The sequence below is a fragment of the Lonchura striata genome, chromosome 30 (assembly GCF_050655825.1).
Source record: "Lonchura striata isolate lonStrDom1 chromosome 30, ASM5065582v1, whole genome shotgun sequence".
Lineage (NCBI taxonomy): Eukaryota > Metazoa > Chordata > Aves > Passeriformes > Estrildidae > Lonchura > Lonchura striata.
In genome coordinates, this window is record NC_140732.1 from 2,103,499 (window position 1) to 2,121,790 (window position 18,292).

An 18,292-nucleotide genomic window follows, 5' to 3' on the forward strand; every position below is an offset into this window, starting at 1 on the left:
GGCTGCTGTCTAGGATATTTGAGGTCAGTGGAGGCAGAGGCGCTGTCAGGTGGGAAGGGTCAGGTGTGGCTGTTCCCTGGCAGCTGCTCCGTGGGGATTGAGCCGGGCCCAGCAGGGCTGGGCTGTTCAGCCTTGGCTCGGTGCTGTGGCCAGGCAGCTGCGGGTTTCTCCTCGGGGAGTTGCAGAGTGCCCCATCCCCAGGGCTGGGGGAAATCAGGGCACTGAGACAAGAGAGGCACCTGAGGGGCTCCCTCCTGGCTGGCCAGCCCTGCTGCCGGCCCTGTCTGGCATGGAGCGGGAGCTCTGCGGCCGCAGGAACCTGCCGCTGGCTGTGGCCCCTGTGGCACTGGGGAGCTGGCGCTGCGGGGCCATGGTCAGGTTCAGCCTGGAGCTGTGCCCAGCCGGGGAGGCTGGGGGAAAGCAAGGAGCCCAAGGCGCCAGGCAGCAGGGAAGCCTCTGCCCCAGTGCCCGTGTGTGCCCAGGGAGCCCTGGCTGGGAGATGGGCTGCAGGCCGCTCCATGGCGGGGTGCCCTGCCCGGGGCTGCAGCGCCCATGGCCGACCCTGTCCTTACAGTGACCTCGCAGACGGCCGCTGGTGCCCAGCGCCGAGAGCAGCTGCGCCGTGGGACTGGGCAGAAGGACACGGCCTCTGCAGACCCACAGCAGTCCTTGCAGGAGGCACTGTCCTCGCTCGGCAGCGACGACTGGTAAGAAAGGCCCCGTTCACGCTGCGTCCCTCTTAGCATTAAGGTTGGTTAGAAGTGAGTCTTGCTGCTGTCTCTGAGCCCCGAGAGCCCAGAGGGCCGAAGGGCACTGGTGAAACCACTGCAGAGCACTGAGAGGATCAAGATTTGAGAGCAGCCTTTTCTCAGCCTTGCTCTGCAGCAGTGCTCCAGCTGCAGCAGGTCCGTGCTGCTTCTTCGCTTTGCCTGCTGCTCCACGGGGCTGCAAAGGAAATCTTGAGGGGAGAGAGAAGGCCCTGGAACGACATGATTTGCTGGCTGAAGGGAGAAGCAGGATGGCAGCAGTTTGGAGTGCAGGTTTGGGTGCCTTGGGCCACTAGGCCAGTGGGACTGAGTAAGATTCCTCTCTGCTCCCACTGCTGCCAGCAATGGCAGGTGACAGGGTCTCCCTGTGACCTCCTGTATGGCAGTCCCAGAAGCAGCTTCAGGGAGTTCCTCTTTCTGAGAAACCGACTGAGTTGTGCTTTCAAGTCCCTCAGTCTGTCATTACTTCTGAAGAGCTCATGGCAGAAGAGAAGGAAAAAGAAAGAAAATCCTCTAGGAGCCTTGCATTTTTGGAATTCAACTTTTCCTTCTCACTGCTTCATATGGGCCTGAGATGTTTTGTCAATACTCACAATGTGTCCCAACATTTTACACAGACAGAAGGAGGCCCAGAGGTGATAAGTCTACAAATGCCAGGTGATACTGGTTCTCTTTGTGATGTCTGGGTTAGCATCCACTCTCTGGTGGATGCTTCATTCACACAGGGGGATAAGGCCTCCATTCCCACTGGGATAAGCATGAAAAATCTGCCTCCTTGTGCAGTCGCCTTTGCTTTGCCTTTTCTCTTCTGCTTTCTCTTCCCCTTTCTCTTTGGTGCCCTGTGAGGTGCAGAGAGCTCCTGCAGGTGTGGGGGTCAGGAGGACACCCAGGGGTGCCTGTGGGATCGGTCACCAGCCCTGTGCTGCAGCCCTCAGTCCTTCCTGTAGCTGAGAGCCTGCGCAAAGCAAGTGCTGAGAGATAGAGTTGTTTGCACCTCTTAAATAACATGTTGCTGTTGTGGGGGTTGTTTTAGGTAGGAGTGTTTTGGGAAAAGCCAGGGTTTCAACAGTTCTTGCCCAGGGGTGGAACCGTTCTGGGACACTCTGATGCTTTTTGGGGGAAAGTGTGCAGTGCAGTGGAGTAGGTGACACACAGGCCGAGACTATAGAGTGGAAACTTGGCTCCAGAGTGGCAGCGCAGACTCTCCCTGCTGAACTGCCTGCTGGGGCTGACAAAGAAGGAAAATGTCCCAGGAGCAGCCCCATGGGACTGTGTCTCAGGGACAGGTACAGGGACGTGACAAGAAACAGCAGCATGGCCTGGCCTCACAGCTTCTAGGAAGTAGTGACAGAGAGACTTGGTGTGCCAGAGGTTTTCAGAAAGGCCACAAATGAAGACTCTGACACCCCCCTGTTTGCCTCTTGGAGTTTTGTATGCTTTTGACAGCCACAGCATCCTGAGTCTATGATTTCATTAACTACACTATGAAAAGCACCTCCCATGGTTTGACTGAGCTGCCAGCCTGGTCATTTCAGAGGGTGCTGCCTAGCTCTTGGCTAGAGAAAAATCCATCTTTTTGGTACTTGCCTTTCAGGGAGATGAAGGAGAAGGGACTCTGCATCATCAAACAGCTGGCTGAGTCCCATTCAGAAGTCCTGCTTTGTCGACTTCGTGAGATTTGCTTGGCAGTTACCAGCGAGGTGAGAACATTGTTCTGAATTGTCCCCCACACTTCATACACAGTGTATAGAGTAGCTGTGTGCTCGCTCATCTCCATGTGTGCTCAGGGTGTGCCTTCTCTGCCCAAGCTGTAATTCAACACTGCAAATTAGTCTATAGACCTGAGCCTGTGTTTTGTGTTTCCTGTCTGAGTGCTTCAACTACAGCTGTTGCTTTTTTGAACAGGAGCACCTGAGTCTTTTATCTTTATGACTTGTGCCTTTATGGTTTGAAAGCAGCCCTTGCGTTAATTGCTTGTTTTTCAAACAAAAGGCCCTAAAATCAAAGTAGTTGCTATTACAGAAGGGTCAAGTAGCACACTTTAGTGAAATATATTTTTTAGGCCTGTAGTAAGCAGGTCTGAGGGCAGAAATTGGTGCCAGAGGAGGTACCTTTCTGTGCTTGGGCTCTTCTGCTCTTACTGTGCTTTTTTGCTCCTCTGGACACAGTGGGAGGTGTTGTGATTTCCCGGGAGTTTTGTCTAAGGCAACTGGTTTTCTTTTCAAGGTGATTCTTATGTTTCCCCTCATGACTTCCCCAGGTGACCAGCCTGCGGTCAAAGCTGTCTTGCTCTGCAATCGTCACTCTGGGAGAGCTGTTTGCACTCTTGAGGAAGGACATGGATTCCGAGGTGGATGAGGTTGCTCCTGTCCTTCTCCACATGGTGTGGAACTCCCCAGAGTTTGTTCAGAAGGCAGCCTGTCAGGCTCTGGCCATCATGGTAGAGAAGGTGACTCCTGCACGAGCAATGACTGTTCTCATGGACAAGGGAGCCAAGTAGGTTCTTCTTCTTTGAGTGATATTCTTCACCTTCTCCTGTGTGGGTGGGGGAAGGGGTGAGAGAGAGAGAATGGGAATGGTGGCAGGGAAGGGTCCTGTATCCTGGGTCTTCTGGGAACTCAGGGACTTGATTCTCTTATCAACCTCATTTCTTTCCTCTTGTCACCTATTTCTGCCCTGCTGCAGCCTCTTAGTTCTCAGAATCACAGATCTGTAGAATAGGGGCAGTTGGAAGGGGCCCATCAGGACCATTGAGTCCAGCTCCTGGCCTTGCACAGAACAGCCCAAGGCTCACACCAAGTGCCTGAGATTGTTGTCCAAATGCTTCTAGGACTCTGTCAGGCTTGATGCTGAGACCACTGCCCTGGGGAGCCTGTTCCAGTGCCCAACCACCCTCTGGGTGAAAAACCTTTTCCTAATATCCAGTCTAAAGTTCCTCTGACTCAGCTTCCTGCTGCTTCTTGGAGTTCTCCCAGTCTGTCAGCTTTTCCTAGACCTGGTGACCACTGGGGAAATGAAAGTGCCTGCAAAGGCCAAGGAGAAAGCCTTGTGCTTTTTTGGGAAGAGGGAAAACATTTGCAATTACCGCTGTGAGCGCTGTTGGGTATTTTGCAGTGCTGGGAAAAACCACGTATCCTCATGATGCAACTAACGTGAGAAATACGGAGGGTACTTGCTGGGGCGTGCAGCACATGGGGCAGAATGTGCTGGGTGTGGCACTGCCTGCACAGCAGGTGCAGCTCCTGCCAAAAGGAGGCTTGTATGACTGTCCTGGCCTGAGAGCTCTACTTTCCATTCAAACTGATGTTTCAGCTTAGCCTTGAGATGATGAATCACTTGACAGGCACCTTCACAGGCTGAGTGCAACGGGACAGCTGAAGAAAATGCTGCCTTAAGTGTTGGTGCTGGGCCTGACAGTTCCCAAGAGACAGTCTCTAGATCAGGACAACCTGGCCAAAATGCCTGCCACCCTTTCCTCAGCTTTGGAATAGGGTCAAAACACTCAGATGTATCCCTTGCCAATCTTTACAAAAGACAGAGGCTGCATTGCTGGATATCGGCAACTTCCCGCCCCACAGCGTGTTTTCCCTGCTAACGTTGTGTTTATCTGAGGACAGAACCTTCTACAGGTGTCTGAAGTTGCAGGGAGAGCCCAGGCCTCCTTCCCCCAGCAAGGACAGGGAGCAGGCTCTGGCCAAGGCCTGTGCTGCTCTTGCTCCTTCTCCCTGTGCCCAGGGTTTGCTCTCTTCTTCCCAGGAGCCGCTACGTCCAGGTGCGGAAGTGCGCGGCCGAGCTCCTCCTGTCCTTGGTGCAGAGAATTGGAGTCACGAAGCTGGCAGGCACACCCAGGGCTGAGACACTGGCACACGTGGCAGGGACACTTGCTCAGGACTGTCACCAGGACACAAGGTAATGATCTTCATTTCACCTCCCAAAACGGGAACATGGTTTTGTGTCTGGCTATAAAGGGTAAAACTACAAAGGAGTGGAAACTAAAGGAAACATTAAGTTACCTCACAGTGTGGATAAGGGTCACAGAATCATGGAATATGCTGAGTTTGAAAGGACCCATCGGGGTCATCAAGTCCAGCTCCTGGTTGTGTGCAGGATACCCCAAGAGTTACTCCATGTGCCTGAGAGTATTTTCCAAACACTTCTTGATCTCTGTCAGCCTTGGTGCTGTGACCACTGCTCTGGATGGCCTGGGGAAATGACTGTAGTGGGTAACCTGAGCTTGGCCACCAAGAAAGAGCATTGCCAACTTCCTGTGACTTGAAGGATTCTTTACTGAGATCAAAAGAGCTCAGATTAGCCAGTCAAAAAGTTTTGACTGGCCTTAGGTGCACACGATAAAGGCAAAGTGTTGGCTTCATCACTGAAGGATCCCAAACATCTATTTCACATTAACTTAAGACTTCCCTAGAAATATTTCAGAGGTCTTTAGCCTATGTATTCAGTCTTTCTAAACTACTTCTGCAGGTTTGTAGAATGCTGTTATCTGTGGCTCAGTGACCTCCAAATTTCTTCTTGAAGAAATCTGTGGTTTCCTAGTGGCAAAACCAACCCAAACCACCAAAATCCCCTTACTTTGATGATGAAATTCCCATTAATAGCTGCCAGGGACACCAGAGCAACTATCTGCCCATGCCCCTGATTATTCTATATAGTATAGAATAATCCAAAGCAAGCATGAGGTGTTTTGTTCCGTCTTCCCTGCCAGTGAAAGAAAGGCAAATTATTGTGCAATGGCAGCAGGACATTGCTAATAGGCTCTGACAACAAAGCAGATGTGTTTTGCCTGTTCCCTGGGATCCTTTGATCCCACAGAAGCACACCCACAGTTTCAGAGTGAAATGGTATTTTTTTGTGGCCCCACATTCTCCTCTTGTCCCTTGTGTTCAGCTGACAACACTGTGCAGTGTCCAGTGAAGCAAATCTCCCTCTTTGCTGAGTAGGTAATGCCTTCTCTTGCAAGGATTGCACCTGATCAGTTTAAGGTATCAGCTGCTTCTCTTAACACTCTTCCTTTGTTCACTTTTCATTTCCTGCCTTCCTTCCTTCCTTAGGCATTATGGACAGGAGATGGTGAAGATGCTGCTGAATAATCCAAAATTTAAGAAGTTTTTGGAACAATCTCTTTCCACCCATGACCTGGAAGATATCCTGGCAAGAATTAAGAAGAAAGTAAGTGCTTGGCAGAAGCAGTGTCTCCTTTGTGCAAGTATTGCCACTGCTAATATGAGATCAAACATACTCGATGTGTCTTTACCTCATTCCTCTTCTGCTGCATCATTTTGCTCCTGGAATGAGCTGTTAATCCCCAGCCTGTTCATCTGCAGACCACAGAGGAACTGATATTATTTGGGAAAAAGTGGGGTTTTGAATTCTTTGAATATCACAAAGTGGAAAGGGAAAGAGGAGAAAATGGGTTTACATCCAAGGGCAAGGCCCCACGGGCTCTCCCTACTCTGCCCCCAGTCAAGCAGTTAAGTGAGAATAGTGCTTCTGAGGATAACAGTGTCTTTGCAAAAGACACCGGAAGTAGTGGTGCCAAGGACATTTCCAAATATACAAAAGATGTCCAAGTCAAACCTAATTGCTACAATTACTGTCGGTCTTTTGGGAATATCTTCCCTGCTGTCAAGCCTTGTGGAGCTGGAAGAGGCTTGGTGAATCCATCAGCATCCAGTGGAAAATAGTTTGTTTGTTTGGGGGGGATTTTCTTCTTTTTATCTACATTATAGAAGGGAGTGTGACTTTGTGCAGGAGCAGGGAGAGTAAGTGTTGAACCAAATAGTGGGCCAACCCCCAAGGAGTCCAAATCTGCTGCTTCCATTGAGAACACTCATTGCCTACCAGTTTGCATTATTCCCATTTATGCTCAAGAATAATGAATTTGGGATTTTAGACTGCTGCTCACTGCCGTATGATAGCACCCATAACCTGCCTTGGGCTATTGTAAACAAAGAGTTGGCATCACTGAATCTCTGCTCCATTTATTTCTGTAAGTTAGGAAATGTTTCCTTAAGCCTTGGTAGCAGTGGTCCTGGTTCTAACTTGTGTTTTAATCCGGGAATTCCCTATTTTGTATTCTAAAGATTCATGGAGTTTCTTGATGTCTTTGTAGGGGATGGAAAACCAGAAGGCTGAACGCCCATCTGTGAAGAACCTGGTGAAGAAGAGGAGCGACGGCTCAAAGAAGCCCCAGGCCACATCGCCTTCTAGCAATCGGTACTTTTGTCAGATGGGAGCACTTTTGTTAGATGTGACAAAGCACATGACATGTGCTTTACATGCCTCTTCCTCAGGAAAATCTTTCTGCTGGAGATGACCAGTGCCAGAGATTCTTTCCTTTCCCTACAAATGCTCTAGGATAAAAATTGTCCACTTCTGCATTATGCTGAACACAACTTCTCTGGAAGGCTTCCACAAAAACTGGGCAACAAAAGACACCCATTGGTAACAGCTCAGACCATCCAATGCAGTGGCAAGGGCAGTGTTGTGGAGGCTCGAAGAGGGCCAGGTTTCTGCTGCCTGACTTGGGACAAGGAAATGCAACCAGGGTGTTCTTTTTAAATCCCAGCGTAGTCTTTTGTCTTTTTGTAGATGGGTGTTTTAATGAGAAGTCCCAGTCTTGAAACAAGATGCCATTCCCCAAAGATACAGTTCTCATCCATGTAGTTTGGCCTGGCTGATTCATGGCTTTTTTACCCTCAAACAGTATGACGTTTGAGTAGTAGTAGCAGTAGTAGTAGTAAGGGAATTCCTGAGCAACTTTGGCCAACAGGTGCCTCAATGTGGACTTTTTGTCTTGATATTCCTGTCCTTCATATAGTTTACTTGATGGACAGCATGTTTGGTTTATTTCCCCCTGTGCTGCAATCAGCGTTTAAGACAGGAATTTGGTCCTTGCTGTCTCTTCATGCTAGTGGCAGAGCTGCTTGTGCCTGTTCTCCTCTGATAACAGAGGGGATTTATTTAGAGCTGTCCCGCTCAGCGGTGGCAGGAAAGTGACCACATGTCTCAGTAGCATGGCTTGCATCTGCCCATGCTCATGGAAGAGACAGGTTGATCCAGGAGAATTGTTCCCAGTGGGTTTGTTAAGCTGTGGATCTGGTCTCTAGGGAAGCAAACAAAATGTGAGCGTAGTTCTGGCATGTCTGGCTTCTGTTTTTATCTCTGTTACTGCTTTTCTGGACCCTTCAGATACGCCCCTGTTCATCTGTTCAAATGCATCTGAGCTACTTTTCCAGATTGTCATGCCTGGTGTAGAGACACTTCTCCAGAATGATGTGTTTCCTTATTATAAGACACACACCTCCCATATGAGGAGGCATTTAAACTTGGAAGTAGCGTCTATCTTTCCCCACAAAGCAATGTGAGCAGTTCGCCTTGGAAGCCATCTGAAGATAGATCAGATGCAGCTCATCCTTGGTGTTTCTGAGTGAGCAGTGTGAGAATGTTACTTGCAGATTGTCTCCTGTAATGACTTGGCGTGAGGCTCACGTTGTTCTTCAGAGCCTCATGATATTCTAGCTTGAAATGACATCACTAGGAAAGCTCCTCAAGATGTTTTGGTCACAATTAACTGAAGCTATTATTACCAACAGGTCCTAATTTGGTTTTATTTTCCAGGGTGGAGTCTACCTCTGATGGACGCCTCCTACACCGTGCAAAAGCCCAGGTCACGTTACCTCCAGTTATGGAAGAGATGAAGCCGCTCCAGAAGCTTTACCTTCTCCTGGAAGCCAAGGAGTTTCAGACACGGATGGAAGGAGTGGCACTCCTCCTAGACCTGTCCAAAACCAAACCCCAGCTCATCTCCACTAACATTGTCCAAGTATGTAGGGTATCTTCATTGTTCCATTCCATCACCTCCTTTCCCAGGCCTGGGGAAGTAAAGTTAATTCAGTGTGTCTTGGCAGGACATCCTGGCTCTTCGGGACAGGCTGGTCCCTCTTCCCCAGAGAAATTTAATTCAGGTCCAGGCTTCAGGACAAGTTTTTTCAGTCCAGCTGTATTTGTCTGGCAGCTTTCTATATTGATGCTGTTGATCAGATGATGACAGAATTTCCTGCTGGTTTAACTGCTGCTGTCTCCTACTGCCAGTTGGGTTATGTGAAGGGAATCCAGCCATTGAAAGCAATAATGGCACTTATTCTCTGGACAAAAAATGGGTTTGAGTGGGGAAGAGATGTTTCAGGCTGGGTTGGTTTCAACTAAATTTTTTTAAAGGATACTTCTGGAAACTCCATCTTGTCTGGCACAGGCACAGCTCTGGCTACTCATTTCCATCCTTGTCCCTCTTCCTCTAGGTAAAGATGGTGCTCACCCTTCTTGGGGGGCTTTTTTTTTTCTCTTTGGAAAAGGAGGAAAACAGTTAAGGACAGAGCTATCCTTTCTCCTCCCAGTAGATGCTTTTTCCCCTTCTTCCAGAAACTGGTGCCTGATAATGGGCTTTCAAGGGACTGAGCCTGCTCTAATGAGAGCTGTACAGCACATTGCATTTTAGAAGTCTACCTGTTAGTTAGAGAAATGGTCTGAGTCCTGGAAGAGTTGATCAGAGCCCTGCCCATCTCCAGACACAGGTTCTGAGACAAACAAAATAAAACCTAGATCTCCTCCAGCCATAGTTTTGGCAGAATCATAATTGCCCTCAGTACTTGAGGCAACTGTATAGAAACCCGGGCATTGTAAATATCAGCTTCCACTCTTGTAAAGCAAAGGTAGTCTTATCAGTTAATAAAGGGAATTGATTGAATGATTTATAGCTGGGGAGAAACATCATAGGAACTCTCCTGTCCCCAACTAAACCTCTTTAAAACAGATGAAAATCTTTCAACCAGCATGAGGTTGCAGAACCATTCCAGCGAGAGGCCCACAGGAAAACATTGCAATTGTGCATGCAAGGGCTGACCTGACAGAAAGGATCACTTTCACCTTTGACATTGCTGAGTGCTCATTTCCACACCCCCTCTTCAAACAAGGTCATTTTAATCAAGTTCTCATGTTATTTGTTCTCTTCACAGATTTTTGATTATTTTGACCTGAGACTGTGTGACACGCATAAGAGAGTGAGGCAGAAGGCGCTGGACGTGCTGGCAGAAATCATAGGCCTCCTGGAAGATGCCCTGAGCCCCGTGATCATCCGTTTGGTGGAAGGAATAACAAAGAATCTAAACTCAAAGGATCCCGGGGTTCATGCCGTAGCTGTGAGAGCGCTGGAAGGATCCATTGCTCATTTAGGTGAGGCTGAGCCCCAGCATGGACTCTCCTCAACTGCTTCTCTGTCTCTGCGACACAAGAGAACGCTGAGTGCCTTGACAGCTGCTGTTGTCTGTGGAAGGCTCTCGCAGACACCCACAGAAGCTTTGGAGGTGCAGTCCTTAGGAACCAGTCCTCCAACAGGCTTGAATGTGATCAGCAATTCCCAAAAGTCCCAGAAGCCCTTGGCTCTGTGCTGCTGATCTGAAGACAAAGTCCTGGACTACAGCTTTGCTACAATTCAGAGGCAAAGTTTGCTTGGGCCCCATCTGACTTCCCAAATGAACAGCTTTGCTGTTGGCATGAAGGGACACCAGCCCATCAGAGCTTCTGCAGAGCAGCCACCTGGAAGGCTCTACATGATAGGCATTAGCTGCCTATTTTCCACCTTTCTTCTTTGTCTTCTTTTTTCAAAGGGGAACTTAGGATTCACCAAGTTCATTTCCTTCGAACAAACTGGTCTAAATCCAGCTGTCAATCATGCCTTGTTCCACATGTTGTTTTGCATGGGGCAAGGTGGCTCTAGCAAACACCTACATAGACAAGGGCTGCTCTAAATTCCTTTGCCACACAGATTGTTGTCAGCTCTGAAAATGCCTGAAAAATTGAGTGGTGAGGAGGCAGGTCTTCAAGGGGTGTTTCCACCTTCTCCACCTCAGCTGCTCTGTGAATTCATGAACTGCCTGACTCAGTGCCTTTCTGTGTCCCAAGGATGGAGTTCTTCCTTTTTACTGTGGGATGCAAAACCTCTTCACTGTTTACATGTGACTGAACTCTTGAGGTGCCTGATGTGAAAAGTGTTAACTTAGCTCCTGGTACAGAAGACAACTTTGGATTTTCATATGTGAAAGGAGAGCTTTTCTTTTGGAACTTTTAACCCTGCCAAGTAGGCTGGCAGGAAAGAAGAAAAAGATTCAAAAATCAGCAGAATATGACTTTCTTTTATAAAATGGGATTGCCCCTGCCCTTTCCCTCCCCACTGTCCTTTCTGCTATGACCTCAGAAGAGTGAGAAGAAACGTGTGTTTCACTTGTAGATAAAGTATCACTGATGAAAGAGCTCAGCAACCAATGGAGCCAACTGAATGGCGAAGCTCTGCTGGCTGTCACGGAGTGTATCACAGGTATGGCCTCCCCTTCTAAGCCAAGAGGTCCTCTAGGGGATTATTTACAGGGAATGCCTGGGAATGGACAGTAGAGTAGCTCCTCCACAGCAGGAGGTACTGAGCTTGTCCCTCCTGCCCAATACCCAGGGCAGGTGTCTCTGGCAGGTTTCCCTGGCTGCTGCAGAGCTGTGCAGCATCTGAGATGGGGGCGGCGCTGGGCCTGGGGGCTGAGCTCTCACGGGGACATCTCAGAACCCACCTCCAGGATAGGAAGGGGCTAAAAATAGCCCAGCTGGCTCCTCTCTTGGAGCCTCAGGGACATCTGTGAGCCTTTAGGAAAAATGGTGGCAAATGCTGTTTCAGGGGATCAGTTTGTTTTGTTCTCACAGAATTCTTGTTTTGCTCTTGGAAAGTTTTGAGGCTGAAGCATGCGGAGCCTTGGGGTCACAGCTTAGGTCAAAACTCACCACACAGAGTGTATCTCACTCTATCAGATACTCTGTTAGAGTCTATCACACTTATCCTTGCATGGATTTAGTGCAAGGCAGCCTTTGGGGGCAGAGGGGCAGAAGCAGAGTGCTGAGGCTGCCTGCCTGTGCTGTGGAAGTGGCACTGCACTGAGCATTTCGGGCTGTGCAAACAGCCTCTTCCTGTGTCAGCACTGTCCACAATGCTACAAATGCAGCTGAGAATTGATTCCTCAGAGGAGCTTGCTGTGTCAGCAATAGCCAAGGATTGGAAAAATGACAATCTCAACATACAGTAGAGAAGACGACTGATAGCCTTGCTTTAACTGGGGCTAATAGCACTGCTAATTATGCCAGCATCTTTAAATAGAAGGTTTCATAGTCTTTGTGTCTTCCTTATGAATCTGAACAGGGCATGTTCAGCGATTGGGAATGTCAAAGGCTCTTTCAAACCACCATCAAAGAGCATTTGAATCCAGTAGATCCCCAGGAACAGGGAATATAGTTTTGCAGTTATTTTGATCTCTTTTTCAAATAAAGGAATGAACAAAAATGAGGACTACTTTAGAAAGTGCAAATGTCCTCACTCAGGTTTAGTGGGAACAGATAGCTCTTTCTGAAGTTCTGTCGTGACCAATGACTTTATTTGCATTTCAACTCAAATGAAGTCTCATTTTGAAATGTGGACCATTACCCGTTTCCTGCTTAGCAGAATTGGTTTTGGGTACTTTCAGGAGCTGTTTCAGTGTTGATGACTGCTGGTGGATTAACAGCATAGAGAAAATGAAGTCTCTTCCACCACAGAATAATAAGTAGCTACTAGATAACTTTTTGTCTGATCAGAAAATAAGACTGGTCTCCCTAGCATTTCAGGTTTTAACCCCTCAGTCAAATCTGCCATGCAAGGAGCCTGTTGTTAGCAAATTTTTGTCTGTTTTTGATATAGTTCAGTCCAGAAAATGAGCAGAGAGCAGATTTCAGAGACAATGTGAGAAAACACTTGCCTTCTGATTACATTTCAGTCCCCTGTGTAGCATTTTTCTTTCTCTATGCCCCTATTTCAGTGCACATTGTAAGAAAAAATGCCACTAACATTTGGAGGGGAACTGCCATTAAAACATGATGATGCTCAAATTCCATGGCAGTGGGGTCTGGGTAATTCCCTAAGACATGCTGAGGTTTGAAACAGCTCCGTGTTGAAAGGCACAAAAGCATTCTGCCAAAGACACCGGCTAGTCACCGATGTTTCTAAGGCAGCTGTCAAGCAGCTGCCATCTCTGGTGGGCTGGGGCTTTGAAGTGTGTTCTAATACTGCCCTTTGCTGTGTGCCACTGAGCAAAGGGGAGTCAGATAAGACTTCTGGCACTTTACATGGAAGTTACAAAATGGAATCACCCCCTTTATTAGAAATCACTCAACTGCCTCCTTACAGTGCATTTCCAAATCTTCAGTGTGGGTTTAGACAACTTCTAAATGGAAATAAAAGGCAATTTGATATTTCATTCATTGTTCATGCAGAAACAAATTGTGAAATAATTTAGTAAAAGTACAAAGTCTGCCACAGGGACAAGGCTCTGTTTGGAGAAATTAGTCCTGAGGTATTGGTGGTTCAGTTTCAAGGATGATCAGCGGCTTTGCCCGTTTCTGGATCATGGGGCTCTGTGTGCTATTTTGCTGATCTTAGCCAGAGAGGCTTCCAAGAAGCAAAAGCAGAGGTAGATCCCTGTTTGCATGGAGGCTGGTGGGTAAGAAGCTGTGCCTCTCTCCCGGCAGTGCTTGTGGAGTGGGTTTATGCCAGGAGCCCTGAAGTCGTCGAGCGCTACGCCCTGCCCGTGCTCTGGTCCTTCCTGGAGAACAAGGCGCTGCCTGTCCGAAGCGCCAGCGTCCGCACGGTGGCCACCAGGCTTGCCTTGGCCCTCTACGAGGTGATGGGCACCAAGCTGAAGAAGTGTGCAGCCAGCAAGCCTCCACGCGTGCAGGAAAACCTCTCTGACATTTTGGGCTGGTGAAGGTATCATGTTCTCCGGAAAGATGACAAAGTTCTGACTTGGACACCTCCGGATGTGACTTTATTTACGTCTGCCAAAAATGACAAAACACTAAGGAAGGGTGTGCATCTACCCCCGCTCTCTCCATCGCCCTTCATCGTCATGAAATGGGAGCCCTGAAGCAACTCCAAACAATGAGGACAATGTGAAGGCTGAGCATGGCTCAGCCTCACAAAAAGGTGAGGGGGGAGCTGGGCCACTCTCTGGTGGGAGGAAGGCTCTTGTGGCAGCCCAGAGAGCCTGTGCACATTGCCAGGGAACAGCTGTGCCCTGCATGTGCCCCTGCAATCAGCTGTGCTCTGCCAGTGCTCAGCTGTGGGGCAGGGAGAGGAGCAGGAGGCTGCATGTGCAGCTGAGCCATTCCTGGAAAGCACAGGGCTCTGGGCTCCCTGCTGTCCCAGGACAGCCCAGAGGCCAGGCTGTTCCTGTGGCAGCCCTGTGGAAGCGGGTCAGGGTTTTCCCCGGGCCTGCTTCAAGGGGCTGCCAGCAGCAGCATGCTTCCCTGCAGCTCCTTAGAAGATTCCAAGGAGTCTGTCCCATGAAATCTGGAGCTTTATATGCTTTAGGTTTGCATTGTGGCCTCTGTTACCCTTGGTCTCTCCACTTTGCAGATCTGACTGGTCGTAGGGATACCAAGAAGTTTTCTCTGGACACCTTCTATGTCCCCTTTACCACCAAGTCCTTGCCTGCAGTCCAGAAGAGCTCTCTTTCCTCCAAGCTCAGGAAGAAGCTACCCACCATCCGACAAATGTCTCAAGACTAGGCTTTATAGCATTTTTAGAACTATATAGAATTTTATAGAATTCTTCTGGTATAGGTAGAGATGTACTTATGTTCTTCCATAAAGTCCTTGCCTGCAGTCCGGAAGAGATTTGTTTCCTCCAGGCTCAGGAAGAAGCTTCCCAACGTCCGCAGAATGTTTCAAGAATAGGATTTATAGCATTTTTAGAACTATATAGAATTTTATTGAAATTTATAGAATTGAATAGAATTTTATAGATTTTTATAGACTTTTATAGATTTCTTTTAGTATAGTTAGAGATGTACATATGTTCTCATAGTTTTGAATAATGTGTTTTGACTTTATCTTTGAATTTTGATGACATCTTTTTAACTGGATGTGGAAAACCACAGACTGAGGTATTGTTTATTAAGATATATATATAAAGGTTAGGAAACGGACTCGTGAGAAACCACAGACGGAGGATAGGAAACAGAGTGTGAGAAAATACAGACTGCTTACAGACTAAGGTATTGGTTATGAAACGAGGATACACAAATAGCCTGCGGACACAACATTTGCAAGATAAAGAAAAATCACAAACACTTAACACCTGGGGACTGACGATACAAGATAAAGATAACCACAATTACGGCTTACGTAAACAGAAGGAAACTGCAAACAAAGGAGCCTGTCAGGACTTCATGGAAAGAACGGAATAAAAAGAAGACTGTTTAGACGAATCGGGACAGCAGAGAGGGAGCAGAGCCTCTCCGGCCGTCCAGCGCTGTTTCTGCTCATATCCTACTTGCAGTAATTAATAAAATTCTAATTGGATTATGATCCGTTGTGGCGTAAATTTATAACAATTTCTGGTGCCATGACTCGGATAAGGAACGGTGGGCTTTCGTCTTCCGGGGAGGCGCCCCGCGACATTTCGCGGCCCCGCGACCAACAGCTTACCCCACCTTACCGATGAACCTAAAGTCTAGGATAATGAGCAAAGGAGAGACCGGTAAAATCCCATAAAAATTCTGTGCATAGGAGTCCGGACTAAGACGCAGGACGTGTAAGTAGTGAAATTATTCACAGAGCGAAATTGTTCGCGGCGAAATTGTTCATGGGTTTTCCGTTCGGGCGGGATTGGGTTTCCTGGAATATAATGAATGAGAGGTTCGATATACTGAGCCAAGCAAGTGTGGACTCTTAAGTACTGCATTTTCCATCTCCCGCGAGGGACTGGGCCAGGAACAAGAGGAGCGAGTGTGTGTGTGTGTGGAGATATTCCAGAAGATGGGGGCGAAGGGCAGCAAGCCTTCAACTCCCATGGGAAGGGTACCCACTGTACCTAAGAATACCCCTCTGGCATATATCTTAGATAATTGGAGATATTTCCCTGGAACCCTAGGGAAAGATAAGCAAAAAATGATAGAATATTGTACTAAGATATGGGGAGGGAAGAAGATTTCAAAAAAATGTATTTTGGCCAGTCTATGGGTCAGAAAAAGATTGGGTGAGACAGCAGTTAAACCTCTGGGTAAATAATAAAAAAACTCCTTAACCTGGAGGAGAGAACAAAGGTGTTGTTTTTACTGTGAAAAGAAGGGACATATAAAGAGGAATTGCAGAGGAAGAATCAGGGATGAGGGAACATTGAAAATAGAATAGGGGAGTCAGGGGCTCTATATCTTAGGGGACCGGAGTCATTATAAGCCCTTGATAAAATTAAAAATAGGTCCCCATAAACAAGAGTTCACCTTTTAGTAGACACTGGGGCTGAGAAATCAACTATTAAACAGATACCTGAGGGATGTAAGGTTTCCCCTGAAAAAGTACAAGTAATTGGGGCAAAAGGGGAACCCTTTAAAGTAAGTAAAATCAAAAATGTGGTATTCGAAACTGAAAATAAATTTGGAATGGGTGAACTCTTGCTCGTCCCTGAAGCAGAATTTAACCTGTTAGGACGAGATTTAATTATTGAATTGCAATTAGAAATTAAAGTGAAAAATCAAGAGTTGGCAGTGTCTGCTTATCCTTTGACCGTGGATGATCAAAAACAAATTAACCCCAATGTCTGGTACTCTCCGGACACAATTAGTAGACTGGAAATGCCACCGATTAAAATCCAAATTTCCGAACCCCACATACCTGTGAAGGTAAGGCAATATCCCATATCCTTAGAAGGACGAAGAGGATTGAAGCCAGAAATTGATCGATTATTGGCACAAGGAATCTTAGAGCCCTGTATGTCACCCTTTAACACCCCCATTTTGCCTGTAAAGAAACCTAATGGGAAATATCGGCTCGTACATGATCTAAGGGAAATAAACGAAAGAACTATTACTCGGTTCCCTGTGGTAGCAAACCCATACACATTGCTAAGCAAACTCGGACCCCATAACTCCTGGTATAGTGTGATTGATTTAAAGGATGCTTTTTGGGTCTGTCCATTGGCAGAAGAAGGCCGTAATTATTTTGCCTTTGAATGGGAAGACATAGAGACGGGCCGGAGACAGCAATTAAGATGGACCGTGCTCCCCCAAGGGTTCACTGAGTCCCCTAATCTGTTTGGACAGGCCCTAGAAGAGCTCTTAACAGAATATCAAGTACAAATGGGGAATGTGCTGTTACAATATGTAGATGATCTGCTCATAGCGGGGAATAATAGGGAGAATGTAAGAAAAGAAACCATTCGACTCCTAAACTTTCTTGCACAAAAGGGACTACGGGTATCACAGGAAAAGTTACAATTTGCAGAGGAAAAAGTAAAATATCTGGGACATTATCTGTTTAACGGCCAGAAGATACTAGATCCAGAGCGTATTAAAGGAATTCTGGAATTACCTATGTCTGTCACTAAGAGGCAAATTCGGCATGCATTAGGGCTATTTGGGTATTGTAGGCAATGGATAGAGAACTACAGCTTTAAAGTTAAATTCCTATATGAACAACTGCTTAAAGACAAAATACCCAAGTGGACTCTTCAGGATCAAGAGCAGTTTGCTAATCTCAAAAGGGAGTTAAGTCAAGCACCGGTTTTAAGTCTCCCGGATTTAAAACGGCCATTCCATTTATTTGTTAACATACATGAAGGAACGGCATTCGGAGTATTAACTCAGGAATGGGCCGGACAAAAGAAACCGGTGGCATACTTATCAAAGCTGTTAGATCCTGTGAGCAGGGGTTGGCTGAGTTGTTTACAGATCATTGTTGCTGCTGCCCTATTGCTTGAGGAAACAAATTGCATTACTTTTAATAGAGAAGTTGTCTTATATGCGCCTCATAACATCAGGGGAGTGTTACAACAAAAAGCAGAAAAATGGCTTACAGATAGCCGATTATTAAAGTATGAGGGAATACTTATAGAATCCCCTAAATTATCTTTAAAAACTACTGGAGCAGTTAACCCCGCTGAATTTTTGTACTCAGGAAAACGTAATGAACCATTACACAATTGTTTTCAAACAATCGAACAACAAACACACATTAGGTCAGACTTAGAAGAACTACAATGTAGAGAAGTATTATTCATAGATGGGTCATCACAAATAGTAGAAAGTAAACAATTGTCCAGATATGCCATCGTTAAGTAGGAAAAAGAAAAATTTAAGACAAAAAAATTGACAGAAAGCTTAAGTATAAAGTAGGAATACCATACACCATGGCATCCACAAAGTTCAGGAAAAGTTGAAAAGATGAATGGAGAAATTAAAACTATTTTGACTAAATTAATTATAGAAACCAAATTATCATGTATTAAATGCCTACCCATGGCACTATTAATTCTCAGAACCAGACCCCGAGCAGATGTAGGAATATCAGCATTTGAAATGGTGTACGGAATGTCCTACAGAATTGAAAGCCCACAAACAAATGTTTTAATTAGAGACCGTGTGATTAATGAATATGTTTCACAATTA

The 18,292-nt window shown here is 46.8% G+C and overlaps 1 protein-coding gene across 1 annotated transcript; it reads left to right on the plus strand.

Moving 5' to 3' along the window:
• Positions 1 to 552: 552 nt before the first annotated feature.
• Positions 553 to 14,414, plus strand: LOC146764950 (TOG array regulator of axonemal microtubules protein 2-like). The gene is made up of 10 exons (XM_085563114.1): positions 553 to 707; positions 2,362 to 2,467; positions 3,028 to 3,263; positions 4,524 to 4,676; positions 5,834 to 5,951; positions 6,895 to 6,998; positions 8,403 to 8,607; positions 9,797 to 10,013; positions 13,377 to 13,604; positions 14,263 to 14,414. The coding sequence occupies exons 1-10, from the start codon at positions 553 to 555 to the stop codon at positions 14,412 to 14,414; spliced, it is 1,674 nt and encodes a 557-aa protein (XP_085419240.1).
• The last annotated feature ends 3,878 nt before the right edge of the window (positions 14,415 to 18,292 follow it).

Coding starts and splice junctions, on each gene's coding strand:
- LOC146764950 (XM_085563114.1), top strand. CDS start 553: ATGGCCGACCCTGTCCTTACAGTGACCTCGCAGACGGCCGCTGGTGCC. Junction 708..2,361: donor TCGCTCGGCAGCGACGACTG/GTAAGAAAGGCC, acceptor CTTGCCTTTCAG/GGAGATGAAGGAGAAGGGAC. Junction 2,468..3,027: donor GCTTGGCAGTTACCAGCGAG/GTGAGAACATTG, acceptor TGACTTCCCCAG/GTGACCAGCCTGCGGTCAAA.